Genomic DNA, 21359 nt, shown 5'->3' with positions numbered 1-21359 from the left:
ACTGTGCCACTTAGCTGCTCCAAACAATTAAGGTTAATATCTGCTTAAAGCAACATATTTTTAAAGCAAGGAGGCGTAGGAACAAATGAAACAAGAAAATTAAAGAGACATTCCCCAGGAACAAGTTTCCAGAGTAGGAAACGGTTCCCTAAGAAGCAATATAAGAACTATTGCTATGGAAATGAAAAGTCTAGACTGTGATGTTGTGTTTGCCAGAAGTTTTAGATTGCATCATAAGCAATAGAAGTGACAGTAAGCCTTTGAATTAGTAGTAGTAGAAGTCTCACCTCAATTCTTCTAAAAAGAGTTTTATAACATTGTTAATCTTATTAATTTCTATCAATTGGAGAAGAAAGAAGAGCACAAGCACATTTTTACATTTTGAAAAAGGCAAGTTTGTTTTAGAAAAGACAAATTATCTAGTTTAGCCAGAATATAGGAGAGGTGGAGAGGCGTAGAAGGACCTAAAGATGGAAATGGAGGAAGGGTCCTGGATGCCAAGCTCAGGAAGGTGCATTTTATTCTGAAGACAACTGGGGGTCACTGAAGGTCTTTGAGTATTGATTCAATCAGAGCTGTACTATTGCAATATATTCCAGGAAACAGGTAATAAGGTTTTGAACTAGGATGTTGAAGTATGTATGAGAAGGTGAGGACAGATGGTCAAGACCTTGCAGAAGCAAAGATTTATAGGATTTGGCAACAGTGATGTACCATGTGAATACCATGAACACAGATAGGCTTCATGGATAGTGATGGATGAGCATAACTAAGGCATGTAGTCAGTACTTAATAAGTACTCTATCTGCCTCTAGGAAGAGAACCCCAGATGCCATGTACTAGTACGTTGCATTGGTGGAGTACAGATAGCACTAGCCTTGGGGTGGGAAGACTTTCATCCAAATCCTGCTCTGCTGCAGTACTTTGCTACCTAACTTTGTGGTCTTGGGCACTTCTCTGAGTCTCAGTTTCCTCACTTGTAAAATGATAATTATAATAATAACTTTATTATTTACTGTACTATCCAGCTCCCATGACTTGTGAAAAGCAAATATTGTACATGCAAAGTGCTTTGTAAACTATAAAACATTATGTAAATGTATGTACTTATTATCCCCACAGATTGACTTTAAAACTTTTAGCTCACTTAATTTTACTAGGCCCCATTATCAGTTAATCAACATGTATTTATTGAGCTTCTCTGTAGTTAGCATTGCACTAGGTATTATGGGAATACAGAAAAGCATTAGACAGTCGGCGTACTTTTACAGCTTATTGTCTTGTTAGGGAGACAAACTAGATCCATGAGACAGAAAGCAATGATCCATACAGGTCATGTATGATCTACTATGAAATGTTATGGTTTAAAACATGTATTTAGTTCTGGGAGAGGAGAGATCAGAAGGGACTGAAATCATTGAGGAAGACTTACTTAAAATATAAGATCAGAGATTAAGAGCTGGAAAAACCTCAAGAGGCCACCAAATCTAACCTACTCTTTTTACAGAAGAAGGACCAGAGAAGCCGGGTTGCATGGGTTACAAGTGATAGGGTGGGACTTGAACCCTTGGGTGGGGCTTGGGCTAGCCTTGGAGAAAGAGTAGGATTTTGATTATCAGAAAGTAAGTTTCCACCCTTACTGAGCAGGGGAACTGAGAGTTCATGTTGGATAATCAGTCAGTCAGTCAATATTTCTTAAATGTCTGCTATTTGCCAATCACTCTGCTAAGTGCTGGAGATTCTGATACGAAAAAGAAAGACAGTTCTTGCCCTTAAGGAGTTTACAGTCTATTGGGGAAGATAACACACAAAAGGAAGCTGAAAAATCAGGAGTGGGCAAGTACCATGGAAGGGGATGTGATGGAAGAATCCAAAGAAGTAGAGCGGGATAGGAAATGAAGAGATGGTCTGCCCAGGCACCCTCCTTAAATAGAGGCTTTAAGAGGATAGGTTGAATGTAGCCAGATTATAGAGGACCTTAAATGACAGTCCAAGGAACCTGGACCTGATCCCATAGACAGTCAGGAGCCTATATATTGACCTAAAAGGGAACATGATGAAAACATTGTTAACCTGATGACTTACAGGATGGACATGTTTCCTGGCCAGCTTCTTTGTGAATAATCCCAGCAAATGGCAGGTTGCCCACCACTCAGAGTCACTCACTTGAACCAATGCCAGAATAACTCAGAGGCCAAAATTATCTGGTAGTAAGGTTCTTGGTACTGGATAATTGAGGAAACAGCACTTCTCCATCACTGGCAGCTCCAGCTGAGCTTGTGTTTGAGATTGGAATTGTGTGATGTTTTCTCCTTGTTAAGAAGGTAAGAAGAAAAATTCCCTTGCAAAGTGAAAAAAAGCCACATAGATCTGATCCTGTCCAGCTGCTTAATGGAGCCCCAACAGAAAAAAATAAAATTAAAAAAAGAGCCTTTGGAAATAGCCCAGCCTAGTCAAACTTCAGTTGAAAGGTCCAAATAGACTCCACCTCTCAGTCTGTTTACATGGACCGTGAGTACTGTTTTGCAGACCAGGGAAGATGTTTTTCATTTGGATTAAAAGTCCTAACCTGCTTGTTATAGGATTTCCTATTTTTATGGCCTGATTTGGACCTTATTTATTTATATATTTTCAAACTTTCTTTCCTGGAACCCTAAGGTTAAGTGGAAGATCACTGGGGTTCTGAAAAAAAATATCCCTGTATTTGGAAATGGCAGATGGTTTAACTATTTAAACCACTGTAATTCTCTTTTGTGCTATTGCAGTTAGGGAGGCTGGGCAGATGAGTTGTGGAAACAGGAAGGCAGTCATTTTTGCCATGGACTTAATGAGGGTTTCAGCCACTTTCCCAATCTGAGGCTGTTTGCAAGCAGTTGATTGAAAAAATGAGGGAGAGCCAGAGTCTCTGGGCCAGTGTTCCTAAAATGGCCCTAAAAACCATGATTGCAGAGCTGGTTGTGTTTACAGGGGGTACAAGAAAGCCAAGGAGGACCTCTTCCAGGCAGGGTACTGTAACTTCAGGAGATCTGCTGTTTTTGGGTAGCTTGTCTTGTCTGTCTCTTTGTCTTCCATTCTTAATTCCTTGGAGAAGACTCTTCTCACTTTAACATGTTATAATCACAAATTGTGTACGTGGGGCTATTTTGTGCACTGCTAGAGGTCTTTGGAATGGAAACCTCTTAAGGTTTTGGTCATTGATGACTATGTTACAAGGTCTGCTAAAATTGTATCTTTACTAACTCCTGAGCTCTTCCATATTCTCTCAGGCATTCCTGTATCAGAGATCACGGGACCTTAACATTTTTGAGTAAGTTTATGCTTTCATTGAATCATAAAAGTTGAAAAGGAACTTAAAAATAAATTAAAGTATTTCCAAAAGTTCAATTCTTGGCTCTTTTATCCTCTATCCTAATATTCTTCTATCTTAGTGATCTTACTCCCACAAGCTCAACTCTCACCTCTCTGTCACTCTCAATTATATCTTTCCAGTATATTTCCCTTCTAAAAATGTGGACCTGCATTTCCAAATGTCAAATTTAACTTATCCAAAACCAAGTTCAATATCTTCTTTATTTCCGCCCCCCCCCCAAGATTGCTTTATTTTTGCTAATGGTACCATCATCTTTCCAATCATCTAGGTTTGAAATCCCAATGTCATCTTTGACTCTTTCTCTTCCATAATCCCAATACCCAAACATCTAATAAATTGCCAAATCCTATAAATCTTTGCTTCTGCAAGGTCTTGACCATTTGTCCTCACCTTCTCATACATACTTCAACATCCTAGTTCAAAACCTTATTACCTGTTTCCTGGAATATATTGCAATAGTACAGCTCTGATTGAATCAATACTCAAAGACCTTCAGTGACCCCCAGTTGTCTTCAGAATAAAATGCACCTTCCTGAGCTTGGCATCCAGGACCCTTCCTCCATTTCCATCTTTAGGTCCTTCTACGCCTCTTCACTTCTCCTATATTCTGGCTAAACTAGATAATTTGTCTTTTCTAAAACAAACCTGCCTTTTTCAAAATGTAAAAATGTGCTTGTGCTCTTCTTTCTTCTTAGAATTTTCCTCCATATCTTATTCCCATTTTCCCAAACCTCTCACCTAGAAGTTATCTTTTCCTCTTCTACACTCCTATTATACTTGTACTTTAATCTTTACGATCACTTTCAGCTCTAAAATGTCATGCTTCAATGAATTATAACACTTTATCTATTACATGTGTATCCATAATCATAATATATTATAATTGCATATGCACGTCTTTTTTCCCCTACTACATTATAGACTTCCTAAGGACGGAAGTCTTGTCTTATTCAACTTTGTATTCCCCACAATATATTGATGTAATTATTCTTTCCGATGGTGTGGATCTGTCCACAATTCATCATTATGATACTTCTCCATGTCCTCTTAGAAATTACCCAGTGAGTCTGGGACCTTCTGGAGCTTTCAGTATTGAGTGGGTACTAGGGAAACACATAGGCTGTTCATCTTTTATTCCTTGCTCTTGCTACAAGAATGGCCCACCTCTTCTCATTGTCCATCTCCTTGATGATATTTTTTACAGTACTTGTGATAGGCAGTTGTTTGTTGGTAATATTTTGAAGCTTAGACACACCTACCATGAATTCCTCCCTTGCTCTTTATGGTGCGCCACTGTGGTGTTCTGTGATATTAAGTCCTATAACATCTCTGAAGAATATTGGCATTAAGAAGATGGCCATTTATTTTGGGAGGAAGTTTGGAGTCACAAAAAAAAAATGTGCATTTTACTAAATGCAATTCAGCCTGGTTTCTTTATCCTATTAAATTCTGGGCATCTGCAGTATCTATGGTATAAATGCACAATATATGTATATGTATATATTTAATAACCGCTAGCTTTAAATTATTCAAAGTATATATAACCCTTTCAGTTTTGATTCTGACTCCAGGGAATACTAACTAAAAATCATGTCATAGTTATTGTAGAGACAGGTGCTTGTAATGAAATAGTTATTTCCATATGTGAGATTTTGTACTAGACCAGGAGTCAGAAGGCTTGATTTCTAACCCTTGCTTGTCTGCCTACTGTGTAACCTTAGCTATGTGACTGACACACTATCTGTGTCAACTCTTTATTTCTTCTGGCTTAAGTTTTTTCATGGCTAGAATGAAAGGGGATGGGCATCTAAATGGCACAGAACACAAGGCCTGGAGTCGGGAAGATTTGAGTTCATATCCAACCTCAGATACTTTCTGGCTATGTGACCTTGGACAAATCACTTTAATCCTGTTTGAGTCAGTTTCCTCTTCTGTAAAATGAGCTGGAGAGGGAAATGGCAAACCACTCTAGTATCTTTACCAAGAAAATCCCAAATGGGGTCATGAAGAGTCAGACACTGCTGAAGAGACTGAACAAAAACAAAAAATAAGAAGTTGGATTAGGTTAAATACAATTAGACAATTCAAGAAATAATGTCAAACATCTAATATGTATGTCAAATCAGGTATAAAACAAGGAACTCTGTGTTTACCATAGAGGTTTGCCACTGTTGTGCAAGACATCCAATGCAGAGTCAAAATGAAAGAGGGTTGCCCTAGATCCTGAGGTGACACATATGCAGTTCTTTGTAGATCATACTATACACACTACCTTGAGACTCCGAACTCTGATGAGCCATAATCACTCAAAAAGAGTTAAAACTAATCATTCACAAAGGAAAAAATTAAGAGGACAAGGAAAAAAAAAACTATTATTTAGACTATGATGGACAGCTTTAGCTGGTCTATACTCACATACACACACACATGCACAGACACAAAAACACGTGTGTATGTGTCTGACACCCAGTTCAATTGTTGTTGAACCATTGAATTAGAGTCAATCTAGCTTAACCCTTTCGTTTTTCCCCTGAAGAAGTGAAAACCAAGAGAGATAAAGAGATTTTTTCCAAGGTCACAGAGCTGGTTAGTATAAAACCAAGGGCTAGAACCAACACCTTCTAACCTGTGCCCCCCTCCCCACCCCAGTCTAGTATACAACTTGTCACATGGAAATAACCATTTTGTTATAGGCAGCTATCTCTACATTAACCTGAATAAAGTCTTTAGTAGGTATTCTCTGGAGTCAGAATCAAAACTGAAAGGGTTATATAGGCTTTGAATAATTTAAAGCCAATGGTTGAAACCAACTTGCTCATCACTGACAGATTAATCTTCCTAAAATACTACTTTTATCATCCCCCTGCTGATAAACTTATAGTGGTTTCCTATTATCTATAGGATAATTATAATAATGATAATGATAATCCCTCACATTTGCATACAGCTTTATAGTTTGCAAACACTTTGAAACATATCTTACTGGAGCCTTACAATAATCCTCTAAGAGGAGCAGGGAAAATATAATTATCTCCATCTTACAAATGAGAAAATGGAGGATCAGAGAGACTTTGACTTACCTATGATCACTTGGTCAGTAGGTGGCAGAACTGGGACTAGAACTCTTTTGAACTCCAAGTCCATACATACCCTAATGTGCCACACTGCCCAATACTCATGGCCCTCCATTTTTTTTTTACTTTAAAAATTTTATTAATGCCTTTCGCTTTAATCACATTCATTCTGAATATCCCTCCCCATTGCCTACTCAACAGGTCATCCCTCATATCAGAGATTCAAACAAACAAAGAAAGGTAGGAATGGGGGGAATCAGTTCATTAAAACCAACCAAGATGTTGACCATTTCTGATTATGTTCCATAGCCATTGTCCTCCACCTCTGCTTAGAAAGGGGGGCAGTAGATTCTTCCCCAGGGTCAAGTAATCCCACCCTGATTTACGGACAGAGACTTACTTCCCACAACCCTTTAACACAAATAGACTCCCTAATCAAATCGCCTTAATTATGTCAACTGAAGCTGCCATACTTATTTCACTTCCCTACAATTTTTGATTAGTCTTCCCCTAACCTTTCTAAGAGTCTCCCTTCCTTCCCACTATGATCACAAAACTTTCTGCTTCCTGTGTTTAAAAATAGTGACAATCCTTCACCCTGATCATAAATACTTGGAACTGGGAGGAAACTCAGAAGCCATACAACGCAACCTTAATCTGAACAAGATTTTGCCATTTTTCTTTGTTCTGAGTTCCTCTGACATTGAGATTGTAAAACACATAAAACCAAGGATATGTATTATTCTGCAATGTATCTAGTGTGTAAAGGTCTGTGTCCCCAACAAAACTGAAGACTGTTCTTTAGTCTCACTATACTTGGCATTTAAGCCTTCAATAAATACCCTCTGGGCACTTGGTTGTTATTGGTAGCTGTAACACCAAAAACAGTCAACTCAATACCTAACAATTGAGCACCAGAGCTCAAGGTAAGGGATGTTTCAGTTGTAAGATAAAAAGATGCCTTTCTTGATGATACAGGGCAGTGGTCATTAGCTAGTGAATCAGGATCTATCAGGATATCATAGACTCTTCCTTGTACATCCCAAGCCAGTCACTGTTGCCATACCTTCTCATTCTCATTGGGTGTTGGGATTCTAAGGAAGAGGGGAGCTCAGCCATCATCATTGCCTACTCTAATTAGGAATTTTACTGGCAATGATTGTCTGTTCCCATCTCCCTTTACCTCCTCAGAGATCTCAAAATATAGAGGAAATGAAAAGTAATTGCACACAAGAAAAGTTTGTGGATCCCTGACAAAAAGAACATGACTCCTAAAATCACATATGGAATTACTGAAACACAGATAGTGTGGATAGAGCAATTACAATGTAGCATTGTTTGTTGTTGTTTTAAACATGCTTTTAAGTAGCTAATGATTCCTCCCTTCCTCCCTTCCTTCCTCCCTCCCTTCCTTCCTCCCTCCCTTCCTTCCTCCCTCCCTCCCTTCCTCCCTCTCTCCCTCCCTCCCTCCCTCCCTCCCTTCCTCCCTTCCTTCCTTCCTCCCTTCCTTCCTTCCTCCCTTCTTTCCTCCCTCCCTTCCTTCCTCCCTCCCTCCCTTCCTTCCTTCCTCCCTTCCTTCCTTCCTCCCTGCCTTCCTTCCTTCCTTCCTTCCTTCCTTCCTTCCTTCCTTCATTCCTTCCTTCCTTCATTCATTCCTTCCTTCCTCCCTCCCTTCCTCCCTCTCTCCCTTCCTTCCTTCCTTCCTTCCTTCCTTCCTTCCTTCCTTCCTTCCTTCCTTCCTTCCTTCCTCCCTCCCTCCCTCCCTCCCTTCCTTCATTCATTCCTTCCTTCCTCCCTCCCTTCCTCCCTCTCTCCCTTCCTTCCTTCCTTCCTTCCTTCCTTCCTTCCTTCCTTCCTTCCTTCCTTCCTTCCTTCCTTCCTTCCTCCCTCCCTCCCTCCCTCCCTCCCTTCCTTCCTTCCTTCCTTCCTTCCTTCCTTCCTTCCTTCCTTCCTTCCTTCCTTCCTTCCTTCCTTCCTTCTTCTCCTGCCTGTCACATGAAGACCACAGAGGTGCTCCTGTGCCTACTGTGGTTACTCCTGTGTTGTTATTTTCACTCTTGTGGTTAGATCTCCTCAGCAACCCACCACAGGCAGGAAAGGATGACTGGGAGCTCCCATTTGCCAAGGATCTGAACATGAAAGATTCCTCAAATGGATAATTCCGTGTGATAAATATCTGTGTCCCTGACTAAATCACATTTATATAAAAGATGATGTTATGCAATTGGAGGGATTTTTCAAGTGTTTTCAGAAAGGAAAATGACCCAACACTTTGCTTTTAAATGTGTATGGATGGATGCCATTTAGAAAATAAGCTTGTGGAGGTCAGGGTTAATAGCTGTGTATCTTCTTTTATGTAACCTGAGCACATAGCTCCCCTAATGTTTCCTACATATTGTATATATGCTTATGACCATGATGAAGTGATTCTATTAAGCAGGCTTTTGTTATTAGGAATTGAAAAAAGTTGTGCAGAGGCCAAAGTCCTTGTGTTTTCCTGTCCACCTACGGCCTCTTAAGATTCTGTCCCAGAATTACTCTTTTGGCATTGTTGCTATCTCATGTGCTCCATTTTTTGTTTTTATTTGAACCCAAATGAGTTGAAACAAAATTGCACACTTAAAGTACCTTTATTTATTCAAAGAGCTGCAGAGTCTAAATAATTACATAGACCTGGTGCTTGTGTTAGTATGCTTTACTGTAATGGAACAAATATGTGCTGGCAAAGCTGCTGTGAGGAGAAGACTCTGTTAGTGAATTATTTTTTCCTCTAGATTTCAATAGTAAAATCTTATATAAATTCTTCTGTAGAGTTAGCATAGATGATAATTAAATTATCCAGAAGCAGGATATTTTCTTTAAATCACATCAGGGGGAAAATCTATTTGATTTAAAAAATAAGCAATGTGTTCTTTTTTATGTATCTATAGTTTTAAATCATAGATCTGGTGATTGGTTGCTCTCTCCAGTGATATAGATTGAAACTTACCTTACTTTTCTTTTCCATGTCTTCCTATAAAGCCTCTATCAATGGCTCACTCAACGTGGATATCTTAGACTTCTTGGAGTGTTTGGGTACCAGTGAAACTTGGGAGCTGTCTTACAAGTAGTACTCATACTACATATTCAGCTTGGCTTCATTTCAATTTGTACATCTTTCATGTTTTTAAATGTGCAGTTCTATGTCAATAATAACCAAAGACAATTGAGTGGTATAGTGAACAGAGTGCTGGGTCTGGAGTTAGGAAGACCTGAGTTCAAATCCAGCCTTAGACACTTACTAGCTGGGTGATGCTGCTCCAGTCACTTAATCTCTGTTTGTTTCAGTTTCCTCATCTGTAACTGGGAATGCACCTAAGTCACAGGGTTGTGAGGATCAAATGAGATAATATTTCTAAAGTGCTTATCACAGTGCTTGGCATATAGTGGGTCCTATATCAATGCTTATTGCCCCCTTAGATAATTTAGATATATATGTGTGTATATGTATATATATATATATATATATATATATATATATACATATACACACATACACACACAGATATATACTATGTATATATCTATGTATATATATATGTATATGTATATATGTATATATAATGTCTATATACATAGTATATATTTCTGTGTGTGTGTATGTGTGTATATGTAAGCCTATTTATACACACCCTGGATCTCTCCATTGCTCTTTAGATGAATCACAATTTAAAATTTTTGGAGACTATGTTTCATAGAAATGTAGCATCATTGGAATTAAACCAATGCTTCAAACTGAGAAATAATTGGGGTCATAAAGAGCACAGTAAAATCTTTTCCCAAATATCATCCAGTCCATTCACTTCTTATTTAGTTATGGGTCTTGTCCATGCCTTTCTACAAGGTATGCTGTGGCATACAAATGTTCAGGGAGGGCTAACTTGCCAAGCCCTGTTCAGAGCTGCTCATCCACCTTTGGTGTCCACCTGCCACCCGACTCTCACCTGTGGCTCCTAGAAACTATAGCATGTACAGTGATCAGACTCTGGTAAGCCTCCCTGCAGATAGGCTAAACCCGGATTGAGGGTAACTGAGATGTCTCAAACTCATCAGTGAGTTGGTGGGGGCTGTATCCCAAGCATGGGAAGACTTACACTGGTGGAATGGGTAGATGAAGACAATTTGCTTCAATGGCCATGAAGACAACTGAAATAGACACTGTGCAGTGCTTCGAGGTTGGTTAGATATTGAAGATGACAAGGTCATCTACTGCATCCTGGGCCATCACCAGTGGTCTTGATTTCTGTCTCCACTGATAACTCTGAAGACAGAATGAGGCTGGTGACTTTGTGCAACTGTACTTCACTTAAATACAATTTATGTGTAAATTGAAAGATGTCACCCATACCATTTTGCCACTTTTATCTACCTTAAATCCTATGACAGTAGGGAAGTGATGAAGTAGCAGGTGCAGATACACTGGGAACTACAGTCATAGCTCTGTATACGGTAAGGAGACCAGGCCATCAGATTGTCTTCTCACTAGACTGTAATAGCTGTGGAATTCAGTAGACCCCTGGGTGTCTGAACAGCCTTTTTTTTAAAGCACCACACTGCTTACCTCCTTGCATGAGGAAAGAGCTAGAAAAGGTGCCCCCAAAATTGTCTTCTTCACCCAACTTATCCCCTGGCTTGCTTACCACAGCAGGCAGGAATCCTACCTTACGGTCAAAATACAAAATACAAAAACATGTACAAAAACTTGCAAAGATGATTCCACTCCTGAAAGATGAACAGCTCTTATTGCGGAAGAACTCAGCAGGTATCACATTCAAATAGCAGCCCTGAGTGAAACTAGGCCAGCTTACCTAAGTCACAGCTAGATGCATATTTTTCTGGAGTGGCTGCAGTGATGGGGAATGTGGTGAAGCTAGCATAGGTTTTGCAATCAAAACTATTTTGGTCAACAAGCCTGTATGTCTCCCCAAAGAAGTGAACAATAGGCTCATTTCAATGTGATTGCCACTTGTAGTAAAGTACTACACCACCTTCAACAGTGCCTATACTCCCACCATGATGAACCCTGATGAGGTCAAAGAAAAATTTCATGAAGTCCTAGACACCCTTATCACCAATATGTCAAAAGAGGACAAGCTTGTAATTCTGGGTGACTTTAATACCAGAGTAGTGACAGACTATCAAACTTTGCAGGGAGTTTTTGGGAGGAGTGGAGACAGAAACAGCAACAACAGTGGTCACTTACTACTGAAGACTTGTGTGTCTCATGACACGCTCATCACCAATATTGTCTTCCATTTACTTAAATGAAACAAAACTTAGTGGATGTGCCCTTGCAGCAAACATAGGCATTTAATAGACTTCATTATAAGGAGAAGAGACAGATCTAATGAAAATTATGTGGGATACAAAGTGCTGGACTGATCATAGACTTATCCTCTCCAAGTTAAACATTTGCATTCAACAAAAACAGCAATCCCTAAGCAAGATGATTACCAGAAGACTTAACATCAACATATTAGAGTACTTCTTCAAGTGCGAACAGTTCATTGATAAGTTGGAAGGAAAGTTGAGCCAACATATGGTTGGCAACAGTGGAGCAGAAAAGGAGGGGGCAGCTTTCGAGATTTGGTGATAGCATGCTTTCATGAGTTCTGGAGTGCTCTCACACTTTCCCAGTCACCAGAAGAGTGGAGCAGGGCGACTGTGTTTGATTCCATGCTTTTTAGCATGATGTTTTCAGCAATGTTGTCAGACATCTTCAGTGAGGATGAAAATGACATCAAGGTCAGCTGTCACACTGATGCTAAATTATAACTTGGAAAGACTACATGCCAGCATTAAAGTGGAGAGGTAGTTGGTACATAAGTTGTTCAAAGATAATTGTACACTCAATGAAGCTTCTGAGCCTGAGATGCAACAGAGTATGTATCTATACTTTGCTTCTTCTGCTGATTTTGACCTTGCAGTTGACACCAACAAAACAGAGGTTCTTCACCAGCCAGCAGCTGTAGAACCATCAGGTACAGCAAATGGAGAGATTTGAATGCTATCAAGTCTACTGACCTTGGCAGTATATGTTCCAGAGATGTATACATAGTTGATGAGATTGATGGACACATTGCCAGAGCTAGCTCAGTGTTTGGGAGACTTTGAAGGAAAATGAGGGAAATACTGCCTACTGAACTGAAGGTCTACACAGTCTTTGTGCTGACCTCATTGTATGCCTGTGAAACCTGGACAGTATACCAATGCCATGCCAGGAAACTGAATCACTTCCATTTGAGTTGTCTTAGAAACATTCTGAAGATCCCCTGACAGGATAAGATACTAGACACTGAGGTCCTTTTGGAGCTGAACTGCCAAGCATTCAAACTCTACTACAGAGAGTGCAACGCCAATGGGTTGGTTACACTGTTCAAATGCCAAATGTATGTTTGCTTAAAAGACTATTTTACAGAGATCTTACACAAGGCAAGTGCTTATACAGAGGTTAGAAGAAGTGATACCAGGACACTCTCAAGGTCTTTCTGTAGAACTTTGGAATCTATTGTGAAACATGAGAGGTGTTTCCAAAGGACCACTTAGCAGATGTTCCCACATCAAAGAAGGTGCTGTGCTCCAAGAGCAAAGCAGAATTTCAGTAGCTCAAAAGAAATGTGAAATGTGCAAATTTAGAGATATCCTCACTCCAGATGTTTATGTGGACTATTTGTGCCTGACCTTTACTGGTGCCTTCCAAGATCATTTTGGTCTGATCAGCTACAGCTGGATACTAACATAGTGATATTAGTTTGGTTCTTTTGAGCACAAAGGAAAACAGCCAAGTACAATGCGCAGTGATCATTTGATTCAGTAGAGAAAAAACTGTCAGGATATAGTTCTGGAAATATGTAACAACAGACAGATATAACTTGTACAAAGACCCTCTGATTATTAATGTCAAGGGAGGTATAAATCAGGGAGATGTATATCCATCAAATTGTTTATCACTGTTATAGAGGAGGGTCAGAGTCGTATTCAAATGGAAGAATCCCTGTTGATGATGGGGTGCTCTAGATCAGTGGTGTCAAACCCAATGAGAAAGGGGACCACTAAACTACTACTTTAAGATTCCTGCAGGGCACATTTTGACCTAGTTTTAAAATGTAACTTTATCTATGTTTTATTGTATTTTCAGTTATTTTTTGCAGTATTTCCCCCTTTCATTTTAATCTTGTTCAGATCACATTTGGGAGTGTCATGGATTGTGTGCAACCTCGAGACCATGTGTTTGATACCTCTGCTCTCAGTATTCTTGCTTGCAGATGATATGATTGTATCAAGGTCTGGAATATTACAGAGCCTCCTTAATGAATTTAGTCTAACTATGTACACAGGAAAACTGAAGAATGCTGATTATTTAGATCAGCATTTTCAGTTGTCTGAATAATCTACAGAGATTGCCTATCAATACACATAAAACATTAACAATAATGTCAAAATATCAGTAATAATATTCAGTGTCCAAATCAAAATCACAAAATAAAAATATTGAAAGTGAAATTTTGTTAGAATACTTGAAACTGTACTAGTTCTGATACTAATACCAGAAAATGTGCCCCTTACATGTTCCACACTGTTTCAACCTTTGTGCCTTTTGTCATTCTCATTAATGGCATCTCCCTGCATCTTTGCCCATCAAAATACCATTCACTCCTCAAGGAATACTTCTTTCATCAAGTCTTTGACTAATCCCACAAACTAAGAGCTCTCTCTCTCTCAGCATATTACATTGTGTTATGCTTTGTGCCATACTTTTTAGCATGTTGCTTTCAACCTTGTTGTCAAATGCTTGCAATGAAGATGAACATGGCGTCAAGGTCAACTACTGTACTGATGATAAGTTCTTCAGTTTGAAAAGGCTACAAGCCAAGGCCAAAGTAGAGGGAGTGTTGGTGCATGATTTTCTGTTTGCAGATGATTGTGCACTCAATGCAGCCTCTGAAGCTCAGATGCAACAAAGTATGGATCAGTTCTCTCTGCCTATGCTAGTTTTGGCATAATGATTAACACCAAGTGAACTCAGGTGCTCCATCAGCCACCACCATATCATCCATACGTGAATCCATTGGTTACAACAAATGGAGAAGTTTTGAATGCTGCGGATAAGTTCACTTACCTTGGTAGTATACTTTCCAGGGATGCACACATTGACAATGAGGTTGATGCACGCACTGCCAGAGCTAGCTCAGTGTTTGGGAGGCTCCAAAGAAAAGCTTGGGAGAGAAGATTACCAAACTGAAGGTCTACAGAGCTGTTGTGCTGACCTCTGTTATATGCTTATGAAACATGGACGGTCTACAAGTACCATGCCACAAAACTGAATCGCTTCCATTTGAACTGTCTTAGGAAGATTCTCAGGATCACCTGGCAGGATAAGGTACGAGATACTGAAGTCCTTGCTCGAGCTAAATCGCCAAATATTCAAACTATGCTTCAGAGAACACAACTCTGATGGGCTGGCCACGTTGTTTGAATGCAAAATATATGCTTGCCAAAAAGACTATTTTATGGAGAATTCACATGGAGCAGACAATCACACAGTGGTCAGAAGAAGCGATATAAGGACACTCTCAAGAACTTTGGATTTGACTGTGCAACATGAAAGACACTGGCACAGGACTGCTCAGCCTGGTGTGCCCACATCAGAAAGGATGCTGTGCTCTTTGAGCAAAGCAGAATTGACATAGCACAAAGTAAACGCGGGATGTGCAAATTTGAGATATCTACCCCAAATATTCACATGGACTATCTGTACCCAACCTATGGTACAGCATTCCGAGCTCATATTGGTCTGATCAGCCACAGTTGGACACACTGAAATTTCACTTTATCATGGTGATGTCATTTTGGTCTCCTTTGAAGACAAAGGACAACAACCAACCAACCAACTGTGTTTTGTACTTCTCTTTGTGGTACTTATCACATTCTACTTTGTATGTTTCCATATCTTATTTCTCCTTTCAAGGGTGGGGAACCTGTGGTCCCAAGGCCATAGGGAGCCTTCTAGGTCTTTGGGTGTAGCCTTTTGACTGAGTCCAGGTTTTACAGAACAAATCCTTTTATTGTGGGAATTTGTTTTGTTAAGTTTGGATTCAGTCAAAGGGCTGCACTTGAGGACCTAGAGGGACACAGGTTTCCCACCCCTGATAGATCATAAGCCCCTTAAAAAAAAGACCTTGTTGTCACTGTCTTTGTGTTTCCAATGGTGTCTAAGCACAATGATTTACATGTACAGTAGTGGGCACTAACTTTACATGTGATGAATATATCATGGAATTATTTTTCATTTCTTTCATACTGTGAGATATCTGTGGAGGAGGAAGAAGATGAGCAAGAGGAAGAAGAGAGAGAGGGGGAGGGGGTGGAGACAGAGAGTTCATTGTCTCTAAAATCTCTCATTAGAGTAGCCACTGATGATGGGTGAGCTCCCCTTTTCCATATTGTAGATGTAGCCATCCCTGAAGCACTAGAAGTTTGACTAACTTTTTGCTGGTCTACCTCAGCTTGATGTACCACATCCAACTTTACAGCTGAGACAATATTTTATTTGGTGTGAGAGGAGAGAAGGCAGATGGCAATTTCCCCATAACTTAAATTTCTTGGCCATCCTCTTGATAACCTCACTATGTAAACATGTACTTTATTTTGAAAAACAGAATCCTTAGACGGGAAGCACATTTTAAGCATAGATTGAAAGTATCTGATCCTTTCTTAGCAACTGAGATTTACATCCGTATCTGCTGTGAAATGTCTTCCAATAATCAGCTAATATCCAACAACAATCAATGACCAATCTATATTTTAGTTTCTATTTCCAACCAAATGAATTATTTGTTTAACTTATGGCTGATTTCTTCACCAGGGGCTGTTAGTAGGTTAAAATGGTTTGGGGTGAGGCTGGCAAAATACTAATTCTAATCAAAGCATATATAGGAATGTGAGTTAGGGAGTCTGACAGGCCAGGGCACAGTGACTACACAAAATTTGGGACATAAATAGATATTCATAGTTAGATTCCTCAAATTATTGAGTAATTTTAGGTGGAATAATTCTGTGCACTCTTTAAATTTCAGAATGCATTAAATGAATTTGTGTTATGTGAGAAGCAGCTTTTTTTTTAAAGTAAAATTAATTCCTCTTTCAGTTCTAGGTGTACTATAACAGTATTATCTCTGCAAAAACACCATTGACAAAACATTATTCGTAGAATCATAGATTTAGATCTAGAAGGCTTCTCAGAGAGCATCTGGCCCAACTCCTTCATTTTAGAGATGAAGGAACTCAGGAAGGTTAAGCAATTTGCCCAAGGTTGTACAGGTAAGTATTAGATCTCAAATTTGAACTCAGTTCCTCTAACACCAAATCTATTACATTTACCACTGCAATATGCTACCTTAGGGGACCTTTAAGTTCCAAAGCTAGAATCTTCAATATGTGTCTCAGATTAATCTAGCACTGTGCCAGGCAAATAGATATGGTTATTGAATGGATGCATTAGCCAAAATTTAGTTTACTAGGGTCTTACAACATTATGATAAGCTTTGGGATTTAATATATTAATAACATTATTGTGAAGCCAAGTTTCTTGGGCAAGATTATTCAGGATTTGTCTCTATTTGACAAGACTTCCTGGTTGGGTTAGACAGTCTGCTGCTAGGAGACATGGGTGACTTAAGGCCAAGATACTGTAAGTAATGCTGTTCATGGGATAGGCTCATCAACTGTGACATGAGGCATTCAGCTATGGTCTCACTCTTGAACCTTAACCTTTTCATTTCACCTTGAAAAGTGGTTTCCGTGCAATCTCCAAATCAGTATATGTCAATGATTCTTGAACTAAGATGCTTTTAAAAAATAATTTCATGCATTTTAAAAAGCATTTCAAGCTGATATTTGTGTTCCTTGCACAACAAATGTGAAGTCAGTAAAACAAAGAGATTATGACTCATAGAACACTTTATTGCTTCTAAACTAAACACATTTTACAACTAAACCAGGATGGCCTTTGGAGCTGAAAATAGTGGTGCCTTCTTTAGAGCCTGTCCTCCTGTCAGGGCAAGAAACCAGCAGTTTTCACAATCCAGCTATTCTCAGTGCTGACAAACTTTTCTTTTTCCAACTTGTGCTGTCATCCAAAAAAAAAAAATCCTTGTCACCTGCCCCAGTTTTATGGTAGCTCTGAAAGGCTCTGATTCAGCCTGATGCTCCAGAGCTGGGAGCCTTCTGTCAGCTCAGAGGCAGCCCTGCTGGGGCAGATGCACCTTGGAGACCCACACCGGGGGCTTCCACAGGATCATCCGAAGGTCCCTAAGAGGACCAGCCAATGCCTGCTTTCTGGCGAGGAGATGGCGTTCATTGCAACACTTCCAAAGAAGAGTCCAATTCTGGTTTTCCTTGCTCCAGACCAATCTCAGGACATTTGGCAGCGTCGTTGAAGGAGAACTTCAGACAAAATAATGCGCAAACAATTTTAACAGAGTACGCGGGTAATGGCCATGTTCAATTTTGCCTTTCACATTTTAATTGTACAACAGTAATTTTGCGATAGAGTTGCCGATGGCAAACATGCAAAAGACATTAACTTTATTTATGTTTCGGATTATTAATGTGGCTGTTAAAATTCCTCCAGTTAGTTTTGATTGAATTGTTTTTTTGTGCGATTCTGTTGTTTAATGGAGCGGTAAATAAGAATTTTTGATAATGAGCTTGAGCATCTGTCACAACAACCTGGCGCGGGTTATTAACATTTCCATTAACGGCAGGGTGGGCAGTGATAATATGGAAACCACACAGTTAGAACAAAATAAATAGTTGGTGTCAGGCTGAGTGGGTGTTAATTACTATTTTATTTTATAACCTGGGGGGGAAACTAAAAAGATTTTTTGGGGGGAGGTTGTGGGGAGAGAGTGACTTAGGAAGGTCATTCTCTCCAGAGAAAGCCTCTCCAGAGATGCAGATAAGCAAGGCTATCTCCCTTGGCCAGTGAATGTTTTATCACTTCTATTTACAATCTATAAACAGGTACAGAATAAATAGGCGGCCCTCACAGGCACTGGGGACAGATGCTGCAGGAGGCAGAGGAAGAACAGTGCTGCTTTCTGCCTTGCCTTTCCAGGGCCAGTCTAGGGAATAGTAGGAGGGATGCTGATCTTTTGCTTCTGGAAGGGCACTGAAGGCTGCAAAGAAAGACATCCAGTGCCCACATTCATCAGTTGCTCAGCACAGGAATGGATTTTATTTGGGCAGGAAGGAGTGTTTTTGTGGGGCCCAGGTGGAAGTAAAGATTACATGCAGTTGTGAGTGGCACAAGCAAATAAGACCAAAAAAGGAGGAAGGTTATCTGAAATGAAAGAGCCTAGAATGGAACTTTGCCTGTATTAGCAAAATGTAGTGAGAAGAAAAATTCTTTAAAAACATAAATCCATTTATTTCCCATTTTTTAGTGATTGGCTTGTGCTTTAGAATGGTGGTGAGATGATTTGCTCCTGATTCTCTTTCAATCACTCATGTCTTCAATTTTGCATGGGAGATTTAGTCCTAGTGACATCAAAACAATATTCCAACAACCCCCTCCCCCAGGGCAGCAGAGCAGGCAGGTAGAAGAATGACTTTGTCTTCAAAAATTAGAAACTGAAATTGCCTCCCAGGGGGAAATATCAAATGATTAGCTCTGAAGTCTGAAAGGAAAGGAATTTGGAGATTTGTTTCTACCATTGTCTTCCTGGGAACAACACGGCGGACTGGATTGTTTTGTATCCTGTCTGGCCTTATCTAGATAGAACTGAGAACATGGACTTCAGAGAAATGTAACCAGTGCTCATTCCACCTGTATTGTGCATTTATCTGGAATTTCGGCATGGGAGGGTGAGATAGTTTCAAAACTGATTAGCTTGCTTAGCTTGTGTAGAAACTAGTAGGAATCTAGACACACACATGAATGAAGGAGTAGCTGCCTTCCTGGTCCTGTGTCTGATTACATTTCTCCTTTAATTTTCTTTATTTGCTGTTATTTCTCTAGCACCAGCAATGGCTCCACAGAATATACAAGTGAACCCTCTCACAGCAAGTCAGCTGGAAGTCATGTGGGACCCACCTCCTGTGGAGAGTCAAAATGGGATCATACAAGGATACAAGGCAATACCTCATTTGATTGTCCCTTACCCCCCCCCCCCAAAAATGATTGTGTTCATTTTCTTTGTTCATAAATGACCTAGGAGATTATGGCACTTGAACTCTGTCCCTTGTTATATGACTATAATCACTTTGGTTTAATATTGTATGCTTGTTTTCTCATCAGCAGACTGTGGTATAATACTACTATTAGCTCATCCCACAGAGAGTTTTTGCCATTGTTGTTATTTTGTTTTCCTGTTAAAATTATGAAACAAATTTCTGCCTAGGAAGCATTTTTGTAGGTTACCCCAAAATTAGAATAGAATAGTAGATCCAGATAATATGTGTTGCTTCCCCAGGATAGTCTCGGGGAAGGAAACAGTTGCCCAAACAAAACCTAAGGCACTACCATCTCAAATGCCTGTGGGGTGGGGTAGGGAACCCCTGATTCTGCTCCTGTTGTGAGGTTCATCAAGCAGCTTCACTGAGGGTTCTAGAGAATGGGGCATGGCTACATGGAGGAGTAGAAAGAGTAACTGGTGGTTAAGACACCTGAGTTCTCATTCCAGGTGTTCTGCTAACAAACTTTGTGACCTTTGAAAACTTACTTCCTGTCCCTAGGCTTCATTTATAAAACGAGAGAGTTGAAACAGGTCTGGCATTAAAGTTTTTTAATTTTGCATTTGCTAGATAGTGCTTAATTGAAAGAAAGCAGTTCCTCCCCTCTTGCCATACAAACTAAACAAAACAGAGTATTTGCTGAACATGGAGTCAGGAAGACCAGAGTTCAAGTTTGGCCTTAGACAACTAACTGTGTGACCCTGGACAAGTCACTTAATCTCTTTCTGCCTCAGTTGTCTCATCTGTAAAATGGGGATAATAGTAGCACCTGCCTCCCAAGGTCATCATGAGGCTCTAATGAGAGAACATTTCTAAAGTGCTTTGCAAATCTTAAAATGTTATAAAAATGCTAACCATTGTTATTGTTACTGTTATTATTAGCTAATGAAGACAGTAGAAAGAACTAGCAAAATTGTTCTATTTTTAGGACTGCTTCTATTCAGAGAATATAAAGATCTCTAGATCAGATATTCTGTATCTGATGAAAACTTCAAGATTTTGACTTTAGAAAACAAATGCCCAGGCATTTTCTGCAGAAAGACAAAAAAGAAAGAAACAGATGAATTCTCCAGTTCTAGAATTAATGTCCTCTTCCGGTCCATTGGAGACTTCGTTTATCAGCCACAAGGATCTGTGGGCTAGCTTGCCCTAATGAATATTGGGCCAATTACATGTCCATTTAAAATGATTTTTGTAGGTGTTTTATGAAAATTAATACCTTTCTCCATCACAGAGCTGTTAAGATGATTAATGAGGTAATGTACAACAAAGTACTTTGAGCTTTGTGTTTGGAGGAAAGGTGCTATTTATGTATGTGCAAAATATGCTTCTCATTCCCTTAATGAGAAAGACATTGAACCTGAATATTGATGTTGAGTTAGAGAGCCTTACGTTACAAAGGCACCCCATTTGGTCAGGTCACTAAGAAAGGGCTAGACTACACTGCTCAGGGTAGAAATAAGCAATCCTAGTTTGACGGTGGATGCTTCTGCCTTGCCCTTCCCCAGCATGTCTGTATGCTAAGCAAGAAAAGCTAACCCCATAGGAACATTCTGGTATTCCTGCTTGGCAGTTTTCTTTAGTATATGGATAGTTGCTTTGATAATCTGGCTTGAGTTTGAATTCATGAAGCCAAGGTG

At 39.6% G+C, this 21359-nt stretch overlaps 1 protein-coding gene across 3 annotated transcripts in view; it reads left to right on the top strand.

The window, feature by feature from the left end:
* SDK1 (sidekick cell adhesion molecule 1) overlaps positions 1-21359 on the top strand; it is a 1143865-nt gene that overhangs the window by 1054583 nt on the left and 67923 nt on the right. For all 3 annotated transcript variants that reach the window (XM_072597683.1, XM_072597681.1, XM_072597682.1), the window contains one exon: positions 19505-19620. In XM_072597683.1, the coding sequence (XP_072453784.1) occupies positions 19505-19620 (116 nt within the window). The remainder of the gene's footprint in view (positions 1-19504; positions 19621-21359) is intronic.

Source organism: Notamacropus eugenii, chromosome 3 (assembly GCF_028372415.1).
Source record: "Notamacropus eugenii isolate mMacEug1 chromosome 3, mMacEug1.pri_v2, whole genome shotgun sequence".
NCBI lineage: Eukaryota > Metazoa > Chordata > Mammalia > Diprotodontia > Macropodidae > Notamacropus > Notamacropus eugenii.
Note: the sequence above shows the minus strand (reverse complement) of the source record. Positions and strands in the feature narration are given on the sequence as shown.